This window comes from Tasmannia lanceolata, unplaced genomic scaffold (genome assembly GCF_043159265.1).
Source record: "Tasmannia lanceolata isolate RefF3 unplaced genomic scaffold, GAP_Taslan_0.1 ptg000012l, whole genome shotgun sequence".
Taxonomy (NCBI): Eukaryota; Viridiplantae; Streptophyta; class Magnoliopsida; order Canellales; family Winteraceae; genus Tasmannia; species Tasmannia lanceolata.
In genome coordinates this window covers 37,280,377-37,300,766 of record NW_027518689.1, presented here as the reverse complement: position 1 = coordinate 37,300,766, position 20,390 = coordinate 37,280,377, and the positions used below count along the sequence as shown (strand labels likewise).

Below are 20,390 nucleotides of genomic sequence, written 5' to 3'. Positions count from 1 at the left end.
AGGGAGGGTTTGCGTATATTCCGATTGATGACGTGGCGGAAGAGGGTGACATTATTGGTGGACACGTGGACACCGTACTGTGAGGGACGGCCTGGACCCACGTATCGCGAATCTTATTACAGAACAGAAATTTCTCGCTGGCTTAGCTGGTTTCCTTTTGTTGTGACTGGTAAGTTGTCAAGGTGTTTTAACTTTTAACAGATCAGAGTCGTGTAACGGTGTAAGAATCTAACGTGCGCCGGGATGGGAACGCCTATTCCATACCCCACACGCTCATTTCCATTTTGGGGGTTTTTTCTAAAATAATGCGATTCCAATGGTGTCTTTTTAAATCAACACCTCTTATTTCAGGATATAAAAAATATACACCCAGACTACGCAGTGCTTGTATGTCGATGTGAAAAAACCATAAGTTGTTGACCGTGGATACTAGGGCCTGTTTATTTGGATTTTGAGAACCATTTGTAAGCCCCTCTTTTTAGGGTTGGCCTACATGTGGCACATGCGACCCCTCTTTTGGGTTGGCCATTTCATGTGGATTTTAATACCAAAGAGCTTTGAACCCAATACCTTTGGTCTGATAGCATGAGACCTTGGCTGTTTCACATGCTATTAAAGCTAAAGGTTATAGGTTCAAAACTCACAACTCCTTGAATTTAAAAGTCCCGGTGTAAGGCCAACCCAACCCCCCTCGACCCAACACAACCCCCTCCCGCCCCCGCGCGCAAACACTCACTCACGCCGCCACCACCACCACACACACCCCAAAGACAGACATAGAGATAGGAGAAGGATAAGAATGAGGAAGAGTATAAATGATTAAATAACGCCAACTCTAATCGCTTAAGCTTTTGGTGTAATTGTGGTTTCACAACATTTGAGGGGGCATGTTACCTCGCTGTTGGATTAGATTGAGATTCACCATTGGAGCAACTTGGCAGTATATTAGGCAGGTTGAGTAAGTGAGGTAACCTAGCTAGATTAAGCAGCTATATTGAATTAGAAATTACGCTAGATTAGAATGTTCGATTCTCATCTCTCTCCATAATAATCTTAATTTCATTCTATATTTATCTTGTATATGCTTTATATAAGCACCGACCTACTCTTTGTAATTCATCCATAATTAATAGAAGATTTATAATATTACCACAAAATCCAAAACAAATAGGGCCTATTAGTTACGAGTGTTTCCTGTTTGGATTGCAAGAAAAACATTTATGATAGAGAATTTTTTCTTGGAATTTATTTTCTTTCCATGATTCAGAGGGAAATGATATGACTGTGGTTAATTTACAGAGGCAATATCATAAATTGAAGGCCCTTCTAAGTAAAAATTTATGGATTAGCCATGGACCATCGCAGAAGGCATTTCGCGCAGCGGCTGTTGTGTGAGAAAGCAGCCACTTTTCAACAGATTCTGTCTTATTTATTTAATTCATTGGAGGTGGCTGCTCGCTCATGCAACAGCCGATCTGCAAAATGCCTTCTGCGATGGTCCCCAACAAATCCCAAAATTAAATAGGAGTGATTGAAGCTAGCTTTTTCCATGCGTAAAAAGTACGAAATTTTTGAAATATTTTTCCTTTCCAAACTTTCCAGAGAATTTTTGCAAGAAAAGATTAAATCTTTTGACCAATAATTATTTTACTCCGTAACAATATTTAGCCAATAGTTCTTTTACTTCGATAAGATTTAGGCGGATGAGAATAACCATGACCGCATCAATAGAGATTTTATGGCACTACATATTTTACGTCAATAGGGATAAAAGCTACAATTTTGAATTTATAGAAATTGTATTACAGCAGGACCGTTGATAGAACCGCTGAATTTTACGATTGAAAGGTTTAGCTATAGCTGGGACCCCTGAATTTAGAGCTTTGTATTTCAAGTGGGCCTTGGAAAGTTTTGACACAAGCCCAAATACACAACCTACAATGAAAGAAAACATCTTAGTAACAAAATCTTTTTTTCAAAAAGGTCTAATATGTAAGATATTTTACTTCGATGTGGATAAAAACTTAATATTTTAAATCGGCAGATATTTTATTCCGATAGAGATATGATGTAAAAATTCATATTTTACGAGGATATATTACTCAAATAGGAATATTTATTCTGATATGCATTTTATTCCAATATGATCTAAGCCGAAGAGTAACTTCGGTTTTAAGCTGATAGATAGTTTACTTTGTTAGTCATATTTACGTTTCTAGATAATTTACTCCAATAGAATTTAGGTCAATGAGTAATTTAGATTATACATATCCGTAGATATTTTGCTCTATAAGGAAATTTAGGGCAATAGATATTGGGCAGTGATAAATCGACTCCCCATGTGTCTTTCTCTCTCCTCTGTGTTAGAGAGAGAGAGTGGAGAGAGAAAGACACATGGGGAGTCGATTTAAGATATTAGGGAGTCGATTTATCAGTCCCCTAGATATTTTACTTTGATATATACGATTTAGGCTGATGACTTGCTTAGACTTTACAGTAATAGATAGTTTACTTTGATTGGAAAAAGAAGAAGAAGAAGAAAATATCTTCTAAGGACCACTGAAAATAGAAGAATAAGAAGATACAACACCTATCAATTAACCTTTTCTTGGTCAAAGACTACTGCACGCATGGTGTTTGTTAGCCATTTGGCGGTACCTACGTAGTCTTCTGAGCTAAAAGTTGAAATAGTGGATGGTCTTTTGTAAGGAGAGGTGTTTATTTAAGAAATCCAACTGGATGGGTGCTCTTTTGTAAAATCTCTTATTCTTTCTTTCTTTTTCACTAGGAGAGATTTGATTGAGGACCCATGAATTGAAGCCATGCAAATTGTATCTCCCCTTGCGCATTTTAGAGGCAATCCTTAATGATTAACAAACAAGAAATAATAAATTAGTCCGTGACAAAGCCAATGTGGGGTTGCTTCTACGGCTCTCATTGTGAAGCTGGAGCATTTTGCAAGAACGAAATATTCAAAGGGAAGTGATATATTCACCCCCTTTAATCTGGGCCAGCCAACTGTAGTCCCTTTTAGACTACAGGCGGGTAGCCCAAGGAAGTAAAAGGGGCGAACATATCATTACTGTGCTACGTTGAGATTTTGTTTGTGCCTTTTCTGCCGGCATCCTTTGGCTGTATTTTCACCCTCGTCTGACCTTCGATTCGCTCCAAACCGGAGAAGCAAACTAGGTTGGTCGAAATAGCGTAATCTACCAACCAAGTTGACTGACGAATATCCCTTTATAAGACTATTCAAGGAGCTGTCTGGATGCAGGGAAATTCGTTTTGGAAAAAAAATTTCTCTTGAAAATGAGGTTTTCAGATTATTCCCAGCTAGTAGCAAGATTTCAAGTTTTCAACCTTATCATATGCTGGATTTTTTTCTGCAAAGAATATGTTGGGGTTCACCGGAAAAGCAAATAGTCCCACATCGGATAAGTGAAATGGATGGGGTATGGGTTATAAGGGAATGAGCACCCTCCCTCTAACAGCTAGCTTTTAGGGGTGAGTTCTACCCTGTTAAATTCCCAATAAATGGTATCAAAGCCCTTGAAAACCCCTTTTCTTGTGACACTTTGAAAATGGGATCCTGTTTAGGAAATAAAATTAGGTGTGACATGACCGTTGATTGATTTGACCATTTTCAAAATGTATTTATTGCTTGTACGGGGATATGTGCTCCCTCACTTTGTCTTTTAGTGGAGGTGCCTCAAATGGTTGCCGCCCGTTTTTTCCCCCTAAAATAAAATGCCCAACTAGAGATAAAACTCTCTTTAGTTTACTCATAATAAACACATTCCAAGAATGCTCTTCATAGAGAAGTAAATCCCAAAGATAAAACCCTCTTTAGTTTACTTATAATAAACACGTTCCAAGAATGCTCTTCATAAAAAAGTAAATCCCAAGTGATTTTATATCGTTAATCCAACTGAATAGTCTTCCATGATTTAGTTTTCTCCAAAATGTAATAACAACTTAATGACAGTGAACACTCACGTTGGGATCAATTCCAATGGTTAATATTTGAATCCCATGTGGCCGGGTGCAATTGGGTCGGGCTCAGCCCATACCCGACGGGTTTAGCCCGATTTTGGCTCGGGTTGGATTGGCATTTCCTCGGGATGGGTTAGGAAAACCCAACCCAGCCGATTTAATTTCGAGCTGGGTTAGGGTTGAGACCTTGGCAACGCAGCCCGAACTTGAACTTTGGTGTCTAATTTTATCTTGATTTTCTTTGTGTTATTGTGTTTTCTGTTTTGGCCCATGATGAACCCGAGGTATGGGCTTTGTGTGTTAGCAGTAAGGGATGTTAGTGGTAAGGCCATCTGAGGTTGGAGTAATTTCATTCGATCGAATCAAACAGGGAGTGACGCTCTCGACTATCGAGGGAGATGGCATATGTCTTAGTGCTCATCTCGACTCTTACGGACAAACTGTTGGAATGGGAGAGATCTCATACTAAAGCTCGCTTTAGAGACGGGTTGGGATAGGGTTGACCATCCTCAACCCAAGGCTCGGGTTGGCTTAGGGTTGAGCGAATGCTATCTCATGTTGGGCTAGGGTTGGCCTCAATCTGACCCGAGCAGCACCCTTAGCTTTCTTGGGGAAATGAAACGGTCAGCCCGTTGGGAAAAGTGTGAGCCGCAAGCCAAATAGCAGGACAAGGGTATCATATTTTGATAATGGAACGAACAATCTTATTTTTACAATTCAGAGAGTTATTCCCATTATCAAAATATGGTCGTTTCATGCAGTTAACAGTAGCCAAATTAAAACCTGTAAAATAGGTGGTGCAACAGAAACTACCAATCAATGACAATAAAAACTACCAATGAGTAGCTATCAGCCAATTTCTCTGTTCTATCCACCGACGTTTCCTCCAAAAATTTAAAAAAATTAATTAGTTACTGATAAATCTCTAAATATGGGATTTTTAAAAAAAAAAACTGGGCCAAATATGAAGAGCGCTATAGTGCAAAAAGGAGTGGTAATATCATTTTCGAAAGGATTATAGAATCGTACGTACAAAGTAGAAGGAAAAAAAACTTGTTAGAAACAAAAATCCTCAAATCAGCCTCCTCTTTCTCATCAAACTCCTCGACGAAGCTCTTGAAACCAAAATCCCCACGCCTAAACACATCACCCAAATCCCCAAATCCACTGCCCATCTCATCCCTTCAATCTCCACCACCTCCTCCTCATCAGAATCCTCACCGTCCGATCCCACCTCCCACTCCCCACAATCACAACCGTCCAATACAATCTCCCTCTCCTCAGGTATCTCTTCCAACTCCAAAAACTTCCTCCTCTTCCTCCTCACCACCATCTCCACCCTCTCTTTCATCACCCCACACCCCTCCCCCGCCACGTAAACCTCCGACTCCAAAACCCCAAATCCAACCATCAAATCACTCTCCACCGCACATCTGCACTCCATCTTCCACCCTTCCTCCTCATCTTTCCTAAAAATCCCCTTCAACACCTTCTCCTCCTTCACATAAACCTCAAACCGAACCCCTTCGCTCCCTCGAACCCGATCAGTGCTTCTAAAAACTGCCTCCTCTCCCTCTGCAGAGTGAACTCGGTGGAGCACGACAAACGCGGCCGAGTTTGATTGGATCTTGGCACCGTTGATTTCAAGTAGACTTCCGTTTATGCGGGGAAGGTAGAGTAGGGTTAGGGTTTCTGGTAGGGGGTTTAAGGCATTGGCGATTGAGAGACGAACGTAAAATGCTCGGATCTTTAATCTCTCTCTCTCTTTCTGATACCTTCCGTAATGGTTCTCAATCGAACGACACATTTTAATCTTGTGAATGGGTATTTGATTGCTTTGTTTTGTTTTATTTTTATAGAGAGAGAGAGTAGAAAGGACGCGGAGAGAAGAGGATAGTGGAGGAGCCTCTGCTTCTTTCTCAATTCGACGTTCTTTAGCACATGGTTTTGTAGATTTCCTAATCGCATAAATAAACAAACAAAAATATCGACAATGGCTGACGTTTCTGTTTGTCTTTTCTAGAACTGACCGACACGTGGGAATCATAGGAAGACACATTTTGATTTGTTTTGTCAACTGCAGATTCTGCCTTCTCAATTCCACAGTCTTCAGCACCTGGTTTTGTAGATTTTCTAATATCAGTGGCGAGTCTGGCGACAATGGCTTACGTTCTGTTTGTTTTTTTAATGCACTCAACTGAAGTGAGGGCCTCTGTTTTTGGCCTTTAAAGTTTAAACCCACAGCTGGAGATTTATAGGCCTTTATCCTAGGTGGAATTTTGTAGGCCCCAGTTGATCGGATGATCATCGCCTCTTAATCCATCTAAACCGTTGCCTTGTGAGGTCTAAGAAGATCAATGGTCAAGGGCCATTTGGATACCTGGATTTTATAAGTTAAAACTTGGATTTTTCATTCCTGAAAATATACAATCCAGTTTTCGTTCGACTCATTTATAGGGGTGTTAACTATCCAGATTCAGATCCAAATCCACCAATGTCCACCTCCAAATATGCTTCTATCTGCTAATTAGAGTACTCTTATATATCTTATCCTCGATGTTTGAAACTAAGTCTAATGGGTCCGGTCTCACTCAATGGATTTTGCTACCATTATAAAAAGGAAATGATGTTTGCACGACCATGTTTTAATACAGTTACAGTCCTAGCTTGTCTTTTCTTTTTTAATCGGCTTATAAGTGCTTTTTGGGAACCTACTAAACTTTTTACAGCTCATTAACTGCTGGGTCTATTTGGATGCAGATAGTTACCTTGTAAATTAGTGGTATAAGTAGTTAATAGGGATACCTTGTAAATTAGTGGTATAAGTAGTTAATAGGGAGGAGAAACATTTGTAATGTTTGATCTATCTAGGATTTATAGGGTAGAATAGTTATAAGTAGAGTTTGGTTGCCAATCTCATAAAAGTAATGGGAGGGAGTGTCATTACCAATATATAGAAAGAGAAGAGAGAGAAAGAGAGGAGGAAGAGAGAGGAAGAGAGAAAATTCTACTCAACAAATTAACCTTCATTTATTGAGGAGGATGGCATGGAAGGTATAACTAGAAAACATGAGTGCCACTTAACAAGACAAACAATAATTAGCTTTGAATCTTGTCTAGGAGTCTCTAGGGATTGTGATGCTAACTTGGCTGCCAAACACCATAAAAAGTTAATAAAAGAGCATTTCTCTGCTTGGTACATCCTCGAAGATGCGATGGTATGTGGCAACCAAACAGGCAAAAGAAAAGGTACGACCTGCATGTATGAAAACTAGGTTGTGTTGATATCATTTCCCTTATAAAAATTATACAACGTATATTATTATCTAGTGCATTGAGTGAGCATATACATATTCATTATGAGAAGTTAGGGATTTGCTAGGCAATTTGTGGAAAGCCATTTCGCGGCAGGCTTTTGCATGGAGAACAACTACACAGGTTGACTTTTAACATAATAGATCTGCTAAAGAACAACTACACACGTTGACTTTTGATAGAATAGACCTGCTAAAGACCCAAACCAAACCATAGAGTAGTTAGCACAGGTGCCATGGAGAGATATGTTTTTCAATTAGTTCATCTAAGGTGTCTTTTCTGCCATGCAAAAGCTAGCAGCAAAATGGCTTTCCGCAAAATTGCCTAGCAAATTCAGAGAAATTATTATAATTACTTATATAATTTATTATACTGTACGGCTCATAATGTTGAGCCACCAAGAAGCAGCATGTGCATAAGATGAGTGTAGCGGAGATGCGAATGCTTAGATAGATGTGCAGCCACACAAGGCTAGATAGAATTAAAAATGAAGACATTCGTAAAAAGGTGAGGTTGGCTCCAATTGAGGAGAAGATAAGAGAGCACCGCTTAAGATGATTTGGATATATCCAACGTAGGCCTTTGGATACTTCTGTAAGAAGAGGCGACTCGTGACAGATTGATGGAGTAAAAAGAGATAGGAGCATACCGAAAACAACTTGGGTAGAAATATTGAGGAAAGACTTGATAGCTAGGAACATAACAAAGAACATGGCCTTGGATATGATAGAATTGAAGAAAATAATTCACGTAGAAGAATCCAACTAGAACCAGGATTAGAGCCTAGTAGATTCCTTTTACCTTCTTCGTAAATTTTTTCTAAAGTATTCATATAGCCGACCCGAACTAGTTTGGGACAAAGGCTTTGTTGAGTTGACTTATATAATTTATTTTAAAATATGTTGTTATAAAGGGATTTGCTAGGCAATTTCGTGGAATGCCATTTCAGGCCCACTTTTGCAGATAGAACTGTTAAAGTATAAAAGATAAATAACGCCTTTCTCCACCAGCTTAAGCTTTTGGAGAAGTTGGTAACTTAACATGGTATCAGAGTCAAAGGTCTCGAGTTCAAACCTCCTGGATAGCAAAAATCCACATGCGATGGTGGGCCCAAAGTGGGACCACATGTGCCACGTGTTTGCGAATGTTAAAGTATAAAAGATAAATAACGTCTTTCTCCACATGTGAGGCCATTTCAAGGTGACATAGATCGATCCCATCTCTTGTCCAATACGATGGCCAGGGGATGCCCCTCCACAAGGAAGTGAAGTTCTTCATTTATTTGAAACAAGAAAAATGGCACGCATATAAGTAAAAATAAGTGCTTTTATGATTTAAGTATGGGTTGAGTCTATGTCCCACGGGCCAAATGTACAGAGTCGGATCCAAATTATCGGTCACTGTCTGGGTCCATTGACAAGCCTAGAACCATATTAAATTTGTAAGATACTTAATATCTATAATGAAATTTATAACTCTAACGTAATTAATAATTATAGAGGAATTTTCATGCATGTACAAAGTATTTAATTTCTAGAATATTAGGCTGTGTTCTTTAATCATTCTCGGTAGCAATTCTGTTGAGTTCTCGAAAACAAAGAATGGCATTCACCAAATCCAACTAGTTCCGTCCACTGCTGAGTTCTTGAAGTGGAGTGGAATCAGTCCAGGCGATTATGTTCCACCCGTTTGGCATCTAGGAAAGCAACCTTTACTTTCCAAGATTTTTTTCTCTAGATCAAATTCAAAATCCCTCTAAACAAGAGAGAATTTTGTGGCACGGGCCATCTAGGATGGGTAGAAGAGGAATGCTTTAGTAGGGTGCCACCTCATTGTCTTACGATGAAAGGTGCCTACCTTGGCATAATGACCACATATTCGATTGATCTGAACCGTCCACCTGATAGGTCTTGCTTCTGACCTCTTACGGCCCAACAATCAGACCAATCATGCAATCCTAACATTCCATTTGATGTGTCACCTTCCCGCTCCATCTATTAAATATGCACAATATACTATGTTAGGATGAGATAATTGGTGTGATTTTGGGGCTACATGAGATCCAAAGCGAGCTTGATCTTGAACGGTTCAGATCAATCAAGTCTATTTGGCGTGAAGCATTTCTCATGTCTAGATATGAATGGGTTGGATCATCAAATAGGTGGGCCCTTTTTATAGTGTTGCCCATTAATGCATTTTCGAAACCAGTTGCGTGCATTTTACTTCCAGTTTTTTTTAAATGCTGTCAAATATCAAATGTGAAACTGTATGGAAGAAAGGTTCACACGATTTCTTGTCACCGCAAAATCAATCAAGAAGGTGAGAAAAGATGTAAGCCCTAACTTATCCAAGAGCTCGACTATCTGGATAGGTTTTGACGACCAAAAGGTCCAAAACTATTATCTAAAGGGCCCCACTTTAGGGATCACGGTGGATCTGTCCTATGGAAAACCCTGCAAAAACTGACTCAATCATGAATTCCTCCTAGAATATTAGCTTACCCAATGGTAAGGAAGGGTCCAAGAGCGAGAATCGCGAGAGGTATCCGCTTTTCTCATTTGAACCTCGCCATTTACGTTAATGCTATGCCATCGTAAGACTCTTATTTTTTTTTTTCCTAATCCTTTCTGTAGGGAATTTAACCGGGTAGAGCTCACCCCTAAAAGCTAGCCGTTAGAGAGAGTGTGCCCAATCCCTTATAACCCATCCCCATCCATTTCACTATTTGCTTTTGTGTGGAACCCCAACTCTTTCATTCCAAGTAATTGGTTGGTTCTATTAAGGGAGGAAAGGGCAAGATAAGGATGAAAAGCAAGGAAAAAAATCCCAATCTAAATTATTTTTCCCTGTTTTTAGCCACTTCTCACTCTCTTCTCATTCGCATCCATCTCTTCTCCTACCCTCGCGACCCCTCTGTTACCACTTGGTAAATTAACATTCCATGAAAAAAAAGGGTGATGATATTTTCACCCCCAGCATTACGTATGCGCCGCCCTTTTAACTTGATCTGACGTCAAAAAGCGTTAAAGTTGCCCACTTTTCATGTCAAATCACGTTATAAGGGGAGCGTGCATCTAATGCAGGGGGGAGTGAAAATATCATATCCCACTAAAAAAAATCATTTATGCTAAACATGGCCTTTGAAGAGTATTTTTTGGATCTAGGGAAAAAATTATGGACCTGTTCCTTTTGGTGTATCTTGAGTGTTAAACAAAATTTAGACCCATTTTAAAGTTGAAATCCATCCCAATGGAGGGTCAACGTACAAAAATATGCTTCATATTGTTCGTTTATGACATTCAAAAGGGTATTTTCATAACATTAAAAAAAACCCTACTCAAAGCCACAAACAACAATTAGGGCACTATGAAGTTATTTTCATGATAAATTAGCTTTTTCACTTGGTGAAGGAGGCTGGAAGAGAGATTTGTTTTCCAGAATACGAGAGCGAGTCAATGAGGAGAAGGCAAGGAAAAAAATTTTTAAATCAGAAAACAAAAAAACTCCACTCCAAATGTGATCGACTTTTTTCTTATTTTTTAGCCACTTGCTCACCCTCAACTCATTCCTGCCCTCTCTAATCGCTCATTTTCCCATCTCCCCTACCGTCTCACACACATGGTTTTAAATTTGGGCAAAAATCTAAAATTTCAAATTTCGGTGTAGACCGAAACCGAAATTTCGAGAAAATTTAATTTTAAAAATAAAAAAATAATAATATATATATATATATGTTACAAAATTTCGGCCGAAATTTCAAAATGAATTAAATATTCTTTTTTAATTATTACCAATTTTCAGTCGAAATTTTGGTTTTTGGAGGGTCCGAAACCAAAATTTTAAACCATGCTCACACCACATGGAGACACAGATTTAACATGGAAAAATAATTCCTGGCTGCATGGTGTTAGACCTAAAATCGGTAACAGGTACAGCAGTGGCGTAAGAGCTGAGAGCGAGCGACGAGGGAGGTTGAGTATGAGTCCTGCGGTGAGTGCTTAGTCCTGCACAAGGCAAGCGAGGTCAGAAGACCAGACCGGGTTTTACTCCGGACAGGCCCTTCGACACTCAAGTCAGTATGAGCAGGAGTGAAGGGGAGATGTCTTAAGAGTTTAGGGAGAGAAGGGATTTTCACATTACCCATTAGTCTGAGCTTTAGTCCCCTATTTATAGGGAAGATCTGTTGAGGTGTCCTGGACAGGTGTCCAGGACAGGTGGCGGCCTGTGAGAGGCTGGATCTCACCTACTCTGAACAGGTGGCAGCCTGTGAGAGGCTGAGTCTCACCTACTCTGGGACAGGTGGCAGCCTGTGAGAGGCTGGGTCTCACCTACTTTGGGACAGGTGGCAGCCTGTGAGAGGCTGGATCTCACCAACTCTGAACAGGTGGCAGCCTGTGAGAGGCTGAGTCTCACCTACTCTGGGACAGGTGGCAGCCTGTGAGAGGCTGGTGTTTTCACACCCCATCAGTTGCCCCCCAGTTTTCCAAGTCATTGAAGGACTTGGGAAAATGTGATCACTCGTTTTTCTGGATGGGGAGACGTTGTTCGGGGGTGAATCGAAGAATTTAGCACGGAGTCCGGAGTTCGCCCCAGAGAATTCAGGACAGGGGATCTGGTCCTGAGAAAGGCAGCCGTCTCCCAGCCGACGAAAGTAGGGAAACTTTCCCCAACTTGGGAGGGACCCTATCGAGTGAAGGAAGTTATCCGGCCAGGAAGCTACAGGCTAGAGACACTGGAGGAGCACCTATTACCTCATGCATGGAACTCCAAAAACCTCAGGAAATATTATCAGTAGTCGAATTATCCGGCGTGAAAAGGTGATCTTGTAAATTTGTATATTTGTTGTTATGAATAAATAATCTTCTTGCAAATTCAGTGTCATTTTTATATCTGGAAACCCAGTTCACAAAACTTGGGTACTCACTGGAAACCCAGTTCTTAAACTTGGGTACGCACTGGAAACCCAGTTCACAAAACTTGGGTACTCATTGGAAACCCAGTTCTTAAACTTGGGTACGCACTGGAAACCCAGTTCTTAAACTTGGGTACGCACTGGAAACCCAGTTCTTAAACTTGGGTACGCACTGGAAACCCAGTTCACAAAACTTGGGTACTCATTGGAAACCCAGTTCTTAAACTTGGGTACGCACTAGAAACCCAGTTCTTAAACTTGGGTACGCACTGGAAACCCAGTTCTTAAACTTGGGTACGCACTGGAAACCCAGTTCTTAAACTTGGGTACGCACTGGAAACCCAGTTCACAAAACTTGGGTACTCATTGGAAACCCAGTTCTTAAACTTGGGTACGCACTGGAAACCCAGTTCACAAAACTTGGGTACTCACTGGAAACCCAGTTCTTAAACTTGGGTACGCACTGGAAACCCAGTTCTTAAACTTGGGTACGCACTGGAAACCCAGTTCTTAAACTTGGGTACGCACTGGAAACCCAGTTCACAAAACTTGGGTACTCATTGGAAACCCAGTTCTTAAACTTGGGTACGCACTGGAAACCCAGTTCACAAAACTTGGGTACTCACTGGAAACCCAGTTCACAAAACTTGGGTACTCAATGGAAACCCAGTTCACAAAACTTGGGTACTTGTTAAAAGACCAGTTCGTCGCAATTCGACCATCAACGGCCTCACTCACAGGTTATCAAAATAAAAAGACAAAGTCAAGCAAATCACTCAGCTGAGAAGTATCAGAGACAGACAAATTTCATTGATCAGAATATGTGGGGCCTCGAGGGCCATTACAAAATTCACTTTAAACATGCTGGTAAAAGCTGTAGGGTCTCAAGGACCATTACAAAAAGAGGTCAAAACAAAGACAAAACAAAAAAAAAATAAAAATCTAAGCATCTGGAAGAGAGGTGAGGTCAGCAGGAGTATCAGCAGGAGTATCTGGCTCCTCATCAGTAATCTTCGGCCTGGCAGGGAGAGTCATGTTCTGCATCAATAGATTTGGATTGCAGGCCTGGAGCTCCTGGAGGCAGTCGTAGTATCCAAGACTGTAAGCCTCGCTCGACAGGCTGAAAAGTTCAGCCTCCTTTGCCTCTGTGGCCTCTTTTACTGCCTTCTCCTGCCTGTCAGTGGCCCTTCCTCTTTGAGCCTCCATGGCTTCAGCAGCCTTGGCCAGTTTCCTCTTCTCTGCGGCCAGATCTTCTTTTAACAACTTCCTCTCCTCCTCTATTCGCCCGATGCTCGTTTGAAGCTCCTGCACCTCAGCGGCCAACTTTCCGTTCACCTCTTCAGATGAAGTAATGGCTTGGGAGAAGCTCTTACTCTTCTCCTTGAGGTCATTATAGTATAGCAAGATCTGAAGAAAGAACAGAAAGAAACATGCATCAGTATGGTGAAAGGAAGAAATGGGCAGAAAGTTAGCAAATCGAAGCACTACTTCCTTACCTGGTAAGCGGAGGACAACACAGCCTCCTCTCCTGTAGCTGGCGGCTCGTAAAGGACCTGTTGCTTGTCCTTCTGCAGCAAACACTTGCTCATAAGTGTAGACACCCCATTTTGATCGGACCCAAGTTCGCTATGCTTGGGCGAAACCCCATCCAATCATTTCCGCCATGTTTCGCACTTTTCCGTTAAGTGTTGAGAGAGATTATTCCCAAGAATTCGAGCAAGAGAGAATTTGGATCCGATTGATGGGCCCGTCTTGAGCATTTGTTTAGATTTGGATCAAACAGGGTGGCCCGCGCATTGTTTTAGTGAAAAATGAGTTTTGAACCTACTTCGATCCAACACCTAAAGATGATCATCAAGAGAACGGTCAAGATCTCAGAGAAGTCGTTTTAACAACCAATTTTGTTACGATCATCAGGTTGAGTTACTCGGATCAGCCCATTGAAATGATTTAGGAGGACACAACCTACTTAGGTAGGGGACCCATCAATTGGATGGTCTGGATCGTCATAGAGGAATGATTTAAGGGGGCACAACCAATTTACATTGCGACCCACCATTTGAACGGTCAAGATCATCAATTGTCGCCCATCAAATGGACGGTTCGGATCATCAAATGGGAGTGATTTAAAAATGGGGTAACATATTCACATTTTGATCTATTGGATGGCTTGGATCAGCCCATAGGATTGATTAGCGGAGCACAAATTAAATCACATTGTCGCCCATCAAATGAACGGTTCCGATCATACTTTGGAGTGGGGCATATGATTTTATGCACAATTGGGAATTTGGTCACATATGGGACCCATTTGGGTTATCTTTTACCTACTCAAAAGAACTTTAAAAAAACATGCATGGGGCCACACACATGTCAAAATTCAATGTCCACAATGGTGGCCACCTACCATGGAATATGTCCACAATGGTGGCCACCTACCATGGAATAAGTCCACAATGGTGGCCACCACCCTCCCATTCCTTTGCTATAAATGGTTCAATGAGGGTGAGTAAGAGGGAGAGAAGAACTCATTTCTCTTCTATCATGTGTTCTAACAAAGTTGCTATGTGGGGTTGAAAAGAAAAAAAAAGAAGAAAAAGAAACAAGAAAAGAAGAAAAAGAAACAAAAAAAGAACGAAAAAGAGAAAGAAAGCGGAAGCGATAGCGCGGAGGCGGGATTTTCGAGTTTTTCGGCTCTCGGATTCGGCGAGGATTTCGATCACAGGTAGGTACACCGTTCTCGGAATTTTTTTAGAATTATTTGGTATATTTTCGGATTTTTGCATGATTTTTAACAAAGAAAACTAAACGATATACTAAACAGATTCCAAAAATAATGAAATTTCGTGGGAAAATAATATGATAATGATACATTCTACCATGAATTTGTGAGAATTTTTGGATTTTGTTTGGTATATAATTTTATGCTTTCTTTGAAAATCAGCAGATTTTGGGAGAATTGTTACTGACGTCAAATCACAGATAAAATTCTCCAAATTTTTACAGTAGTCTTAAATTCTATACTTCTTGCTTCTGTAAAATTTTCAAGTGATTTGGATCTTGTTTCATATGAGCTGTAGTGTTAATTCATAATCTGGTTTGAAATTTGAAAAATTCGAAACTGATAGTAAATAGTTTTCTAAATTCATGAAAATCTCACAGTATGCTATTTTCACTTATCTCTTACTACTGTAGAAATTTCATGGAATTTAGATATCTATTTCTAGTAGTTTATGTGTTATTTTTGCAATCTGGTCAATTAATTTTTAAATCCATATTAAATATGAGTTTAATGTAAAAATCTGTAAAAATCTTCCAGTAAGTTACATCTCATCATATCTTGTTGCTGGAGAAGTTTCAACTCATTTCGAGTTCGTTTGCAACAGCTTCACTTGTAAAATCACTCATATGGTTAAAAATTGGTAAAATCCATTAAAAAATTGGAATTAATTGAAAATCATCTTAAAATCTCTAAAGCACCTTCATCTTTGTGTGTGTTTGGGAGACCCGCCCGGTCTCATTCTCTCGTTAGTACTCTTTGTGCGCCGTTTGGTTTTGGAAGAACGCCCTACTCGGCTTGGCTCCATACCCCTACCCTTATGGGTATTGGGTTGCACATTTGTTGCACCCTAGGGCTAGGTAGCTGTCCGGCCCGGCTGGGTGTTTTACCTCTGCCAAATGTGCAAATTCGTGTTTCCTTTTCTCTTAGAGAGTCTTTGACTCATCTATCCTTTAGTTGGTGTTATTGGAGTCTTTGACTCATGTTTCCATTTCTTTTAGAGAGTCTTTGACTCATTCGTTCTTTTATTGTATTACTAGGAAGTCTTTGACTCATTGGTTCTTCTGTTGGCGTTATTTGGGAGTCTTTGACTCATTCCTCCTCTAAGTTGTAGTATTAGAGAGTCTCTGACTCATTTGTTCCTCTCTTTAGTGTTGTTAGTTCGGAGTTTCTCCTTTAGAGTTGTTGATTACTTCGCTTTGATTAGAGGCTAACTCAGTCTTATTAAAGCTTTGCTTGCTTGGGATCTTGGATCGTTTTCTCTCTTCTTGGGACGCTATCTTTCTTGTTGTGGTTCGTCTCTTTGAGGCGTTAGTTGCTTGTTTGGGGTTTTCCCTTTTTTGCTTTAGGGCTTTGCCCTAGTTTATGGTTATGCTTGTTTGTTCTCTGTAAGAGTGAATTCATCTAAAGGTCCTGAGCATTGGAAAAGCTTTAAAATCCAAAAACATTAGAAATTTAAAACTCAAAAACATTTGAAAACTTTAAAAACCTTAAAAAATCTGAAGTGTGAGTGTTTCTTTTAGAAGCGTAGTTTGAGAGTTCGTTTCGAACTACGTTGGCTTGATCCTCTTCCGAGGTACGTAGTGCAGCTTGGGATTTACATCCCAAGTCCAGCCAAACCTTTTTTGTAAATAAACGTTTTAAACCTTCTTCAAAAACCTTTAAAATATAGTTTTCAAAAGACCTTCCTCTAGAGTTAGGAGTTTCTCCTCGATAGAGAATTTTAGAGTTAGGGTTTTTCTTTTGATAGGTTGTTTGATTGATTGTTTGCTGTGTGCTTGTTTTAGAGTTAGAGGTCTGTCCTAGAGTTATAGGAGCGCCTCCGTCCGGTCAGTCGGCGATCCATATCGCCGAGTGATGACTAGAGTAGGATACGCTAGTCCACCCTTGGTTTTCCGTAGGAAATACAGCCTAGTCACACATAGGTTGTAAGAACCACCTGCATTAGCTTAGGGCTAATCTGCATTTAGTTAGGGCATATAGGGTGTCATAAAATCCACAATTCACTGAAATTTAAATAATCGTACAAGAAACTTTAATAACCGGTTCGGTCTTTTAGATCGAGTCTAGGATAGAAGTCTAGGTGTCTTAGGCATCCTAGCTTAGAATAGGCGCGAAGAACTACGTTGCCTTGATTCTCGTGGAGGCGGGGATACGTAGGCTTCTTTGGATGAATACCAGACCATCTGAGGACTCGGGCTAATCACTTTTAAAACTGTTGAAACGATCAAATCACTTAGGATTTTCCATGAAATTAGAATTTTAGGAGAACTTTCACTTAGATTGAATCCAAACCAATTAAGAAATCAAGATACACATTTAGGATTCACATTGAAATTAGATCATAGGATGCATGTCACATAGTTCGCACATTAACAGAGAGTTGAATGAGCCATTTAAAATGAATTTAAAAGAGTTAACTTTTGGAATTGAAGACCGATTATCGGGCAGGAATGGTGCATGTGGTGGATAAATCCCCATACCTTCCATTCTTGTAACCAGGTAGCGAGTCTAGATTTCTGGTTAATTATGGGTCCTAGATCCCACATCTAGGTGGCGACTCTGTCAGTCTCTTTTGTGTGGAATTCGGATTGCCTTAGTGATCCCAAGTTCACATAAAAGACGAATTAAAATCAATAATGAAAGGCACACGCCAATCGCGTGGGTACGAGAGACCAAGAGATAGTGCGTGGCGGCTCGCCCCACCACCCCTCTCGCGGGATCGGGTCCCACAGACTGGCGACTCTGCTGGGGATAACCTAACTTCATTACAATTCCAAAGGATTACTCATTTGAATCTATTTCAACTGGCTCATGAAAACTCTATCTCTTTTATGCTTGTTAGATTAGTTTGTATGCTTTATTTTCTCATCACATTTACTCAAACTTAATCTAACAAAACCTGAAGGCATCATAGATTGCGCGAACTTATTGCACACACTTACATCACTTTCATCTAAACCCCTGCATCTCACATGCACACACGTCCTATTTTAGAAACCCGGAGTGTTATCTAGCATGGTTGACTGGGATTTCATCACCTGGTGCCTCTGTGCTAGAGAAGCATTCCACCCTTAGCCTAGTACCTTTATGGTACGTAAACGGATCTCTTGTTCACGTACTGATACGCCGGACACTGGTACAGTATATCGAACATGGATTCGCGCTAAGGGAACTCTTGGCCTTACCCCTAGATTAACCCACACATGCATGTAGTATACGAACACATGTGCATCACGTGTGTTGAGCCTAGTTTAGGATATCCTACCCATTTGTGTCTAGATTAGGCCGTAGTTCATCTTCTAATGGCTACGATCGGTCATAGGTACACAAACAAAGTCATGAGTCGAGATCCTCTCTCCACTCCGCTAGATTAGGGTTAGGATTGATGCCTTCAGGTAACACTGATAAAATGTGCGAAGATTAAAAAAAAACTTTTCCTTTGGGGTTAGGATGTAAATCCCATTCATTTCCAAAGATCTCATAGGATTAGTCATTCATGATCCATCCGTTGAAAGCAATCTTATGCTATCTCATCTCATCTTGATCTAATCATATTGATCTACAGTTGTTGATATCCATCATTCAGATTTTAGATCTGGCCCTGGACTCTACTTTTGTCATTCTTATGGCCATGGTCTATTATCTGAGCCATTGATTTTTCATTGATCAATGTTTACCTATCATATATCTTTTACCTTTGGATCATATCGAAATCATTGATGGAAAAGTTTGATCTTACCTGTATTCTTTGAGTGCATGATCGTTGCTGAGATCGAAACTTATTCTGATTAGGGATGTTTATTGTTCCTGACTCTTTCATTCCCAAAAGAAGAACGGTTATACCCAAAGAACATCTTAAGGAATAGATTGAGGATTCTTTCCAAATTAACATACCCGTTGATGTATTTCAAGATTACTCTTTTCTCTATTTGTTTAGAATTTTTATCCCTTGACTATTGAGATAGTGTGATTGCTTCTAAAGTCAAAAGTCTGTGTTCAACAAAAAGCCCTTCTTCCAAAAGACTGACCATTTCTGAATTCATTCGATACATCAGTCTATTGCTTTACCCACATTGTCAGCATAAGCCTTTTGTTGCCCCATTTAACCTAGACCTTGTGGAGTTGCCTTTTCTGGGATTCCTACTTCGGGATCGAACTTTATAATTATCATTATCATGAAGAAAGGTGTATCACCTATAAACTTTCAGTGCCGGTTCACTACCTTTGAAGAAGTGTCCTGTGTCTTTAGATTTGTCTTTCATTAAGTGTACATCAACTTTCTTCTCTCGAACTTGGAAAAGTTCAGTTATGTTGATGTTAAAAAAGGAAAAGAAAATGTGTCATGTCAATCAGTCTTTCTCGTTCAGAGTCGGTGTTTAGCTTTTTGATTAAATTCAATGTAGAGCCTACTGAGGCGCGTTCAAAGTCATCTATGTACTTCAAAGTATTTCAATTCAATAAAGCATTTGAGTCTGTATCTTCAAATTTTTATGATTCACTCTTGGATTAAATGTTTAAAACAACTACAAGACCCCCTTCTCGGATGAGAATGCAGACGAAATTCCCCTCGAGATCTGAAAGATGGTCAAACGAGAGGAAGAGCGTCGAGCATAGCCACTTGAAGAAGAAATCGAAGCCATTGATAGTGGTATCAAAATTCGAAACTCGAGAAAGATGGAGTGGCAAAACTTTATCTCCCGATGAACGCAAAGAATTGATAAACCTGTTTAGAGGGGTTTGAGGTAGTCTTGCTTGATCCTATAAGGATAAACCAGGGGAATGCCCTGTCGTTGAGCAAAGCAAGACTTCATCTGCTTTAGGCATCCAGTTGAAGAGTACAATTTTAAAGAGATAAGTATCAGATATCCTGTGGAGCTGATGAAGAAGTGAGAGAAGACTTTCTCGAAATGAAGTCATAGATTTGAGCCCTAAAAGAAAAATTGGGCTGTGTATTTTCATTATGATTTCAAGGCAAGATGGGAGTGAAGCACAATGGTTGAAGTTTTGCCAGAAAACCGCCAGACTCCTCGAATAAAAATTTTCAAAGGCTTTGAACCTTAAACAAAAGAGCTTGTACATCAAATACATCAGGAGGCCATCATTGGACGTTTGAGCCTTAATAGCCAAAATCGTAACGTTTTAAAATCCTTTTGAGAACCCTTTGGGCCAACAATTTAAAGCCAATGTTTCTTTTCAAACACATTATAAACCCGGGGCATTTATGCACCCGAACTACGTCGGACCTGATCCTCATTTCTTCAGGGGTACGTAGGCAACTTGATTAATTCAGGTTCGGTCAAACCTTGGGATAAAATCCCTTTTCAAAATTTTGAAGCTAAATGCTAAACCATTCTTTGAAAAATCCTTAAGCGAACTACGCGGACCTGA

The 20,390-nt window shown here is 40.1% G+C and overlaps 2 protein-coding genes across 2 annotated transcripts; both read right to left on the bottom strand.

The window, feature by feature from the left end:
* Positions 1 to 4,973: 4,973 nt before the first annotated feature.
* LOC143887292 (NADP-specific glutamate dehydrogenase) lies at positions 4,974 to 5,904 on the bottom strand. The gene has a single exon (XM_077391403.1). It carries the CDS (start codon positions 5,798 to 5,800, stop codon positions 5,066 to 5,068), a length of 735 nt encoding a protein of 244 aa, XP_077247518.1. The 5' UTR covers positions 5,801 to 5,904; the 3' UTR covers positions 4,974 to 5,065.
* A 7,001-nt stretch (positions 5,905 to 12,905) lies between these two features.
* On the bottom strand, positions 12,906 to 13,809 carry LOC143888771 (uncharacterized). Its single transcript, XM_077393181.1, has 2 exons — positions 13,717 to 13,809; positions 12,906 to 13,627 (listed from the first exon to the last, which is right to left on the bottom strand). The coding sequence occupies exons 1-2, from the start codon at positions 13,807 to 13,809 to the stop codon at positions 13,163 to 13,165; spliced, it is 558 nt and encodes a 185-aa protein (XP_077249296.1). The 3' UTR covers positions 12,906 to 13,162.
* Between the last annotated feature and the right edge of the window lie 6,581 nt (positions 13,810 to 20,390).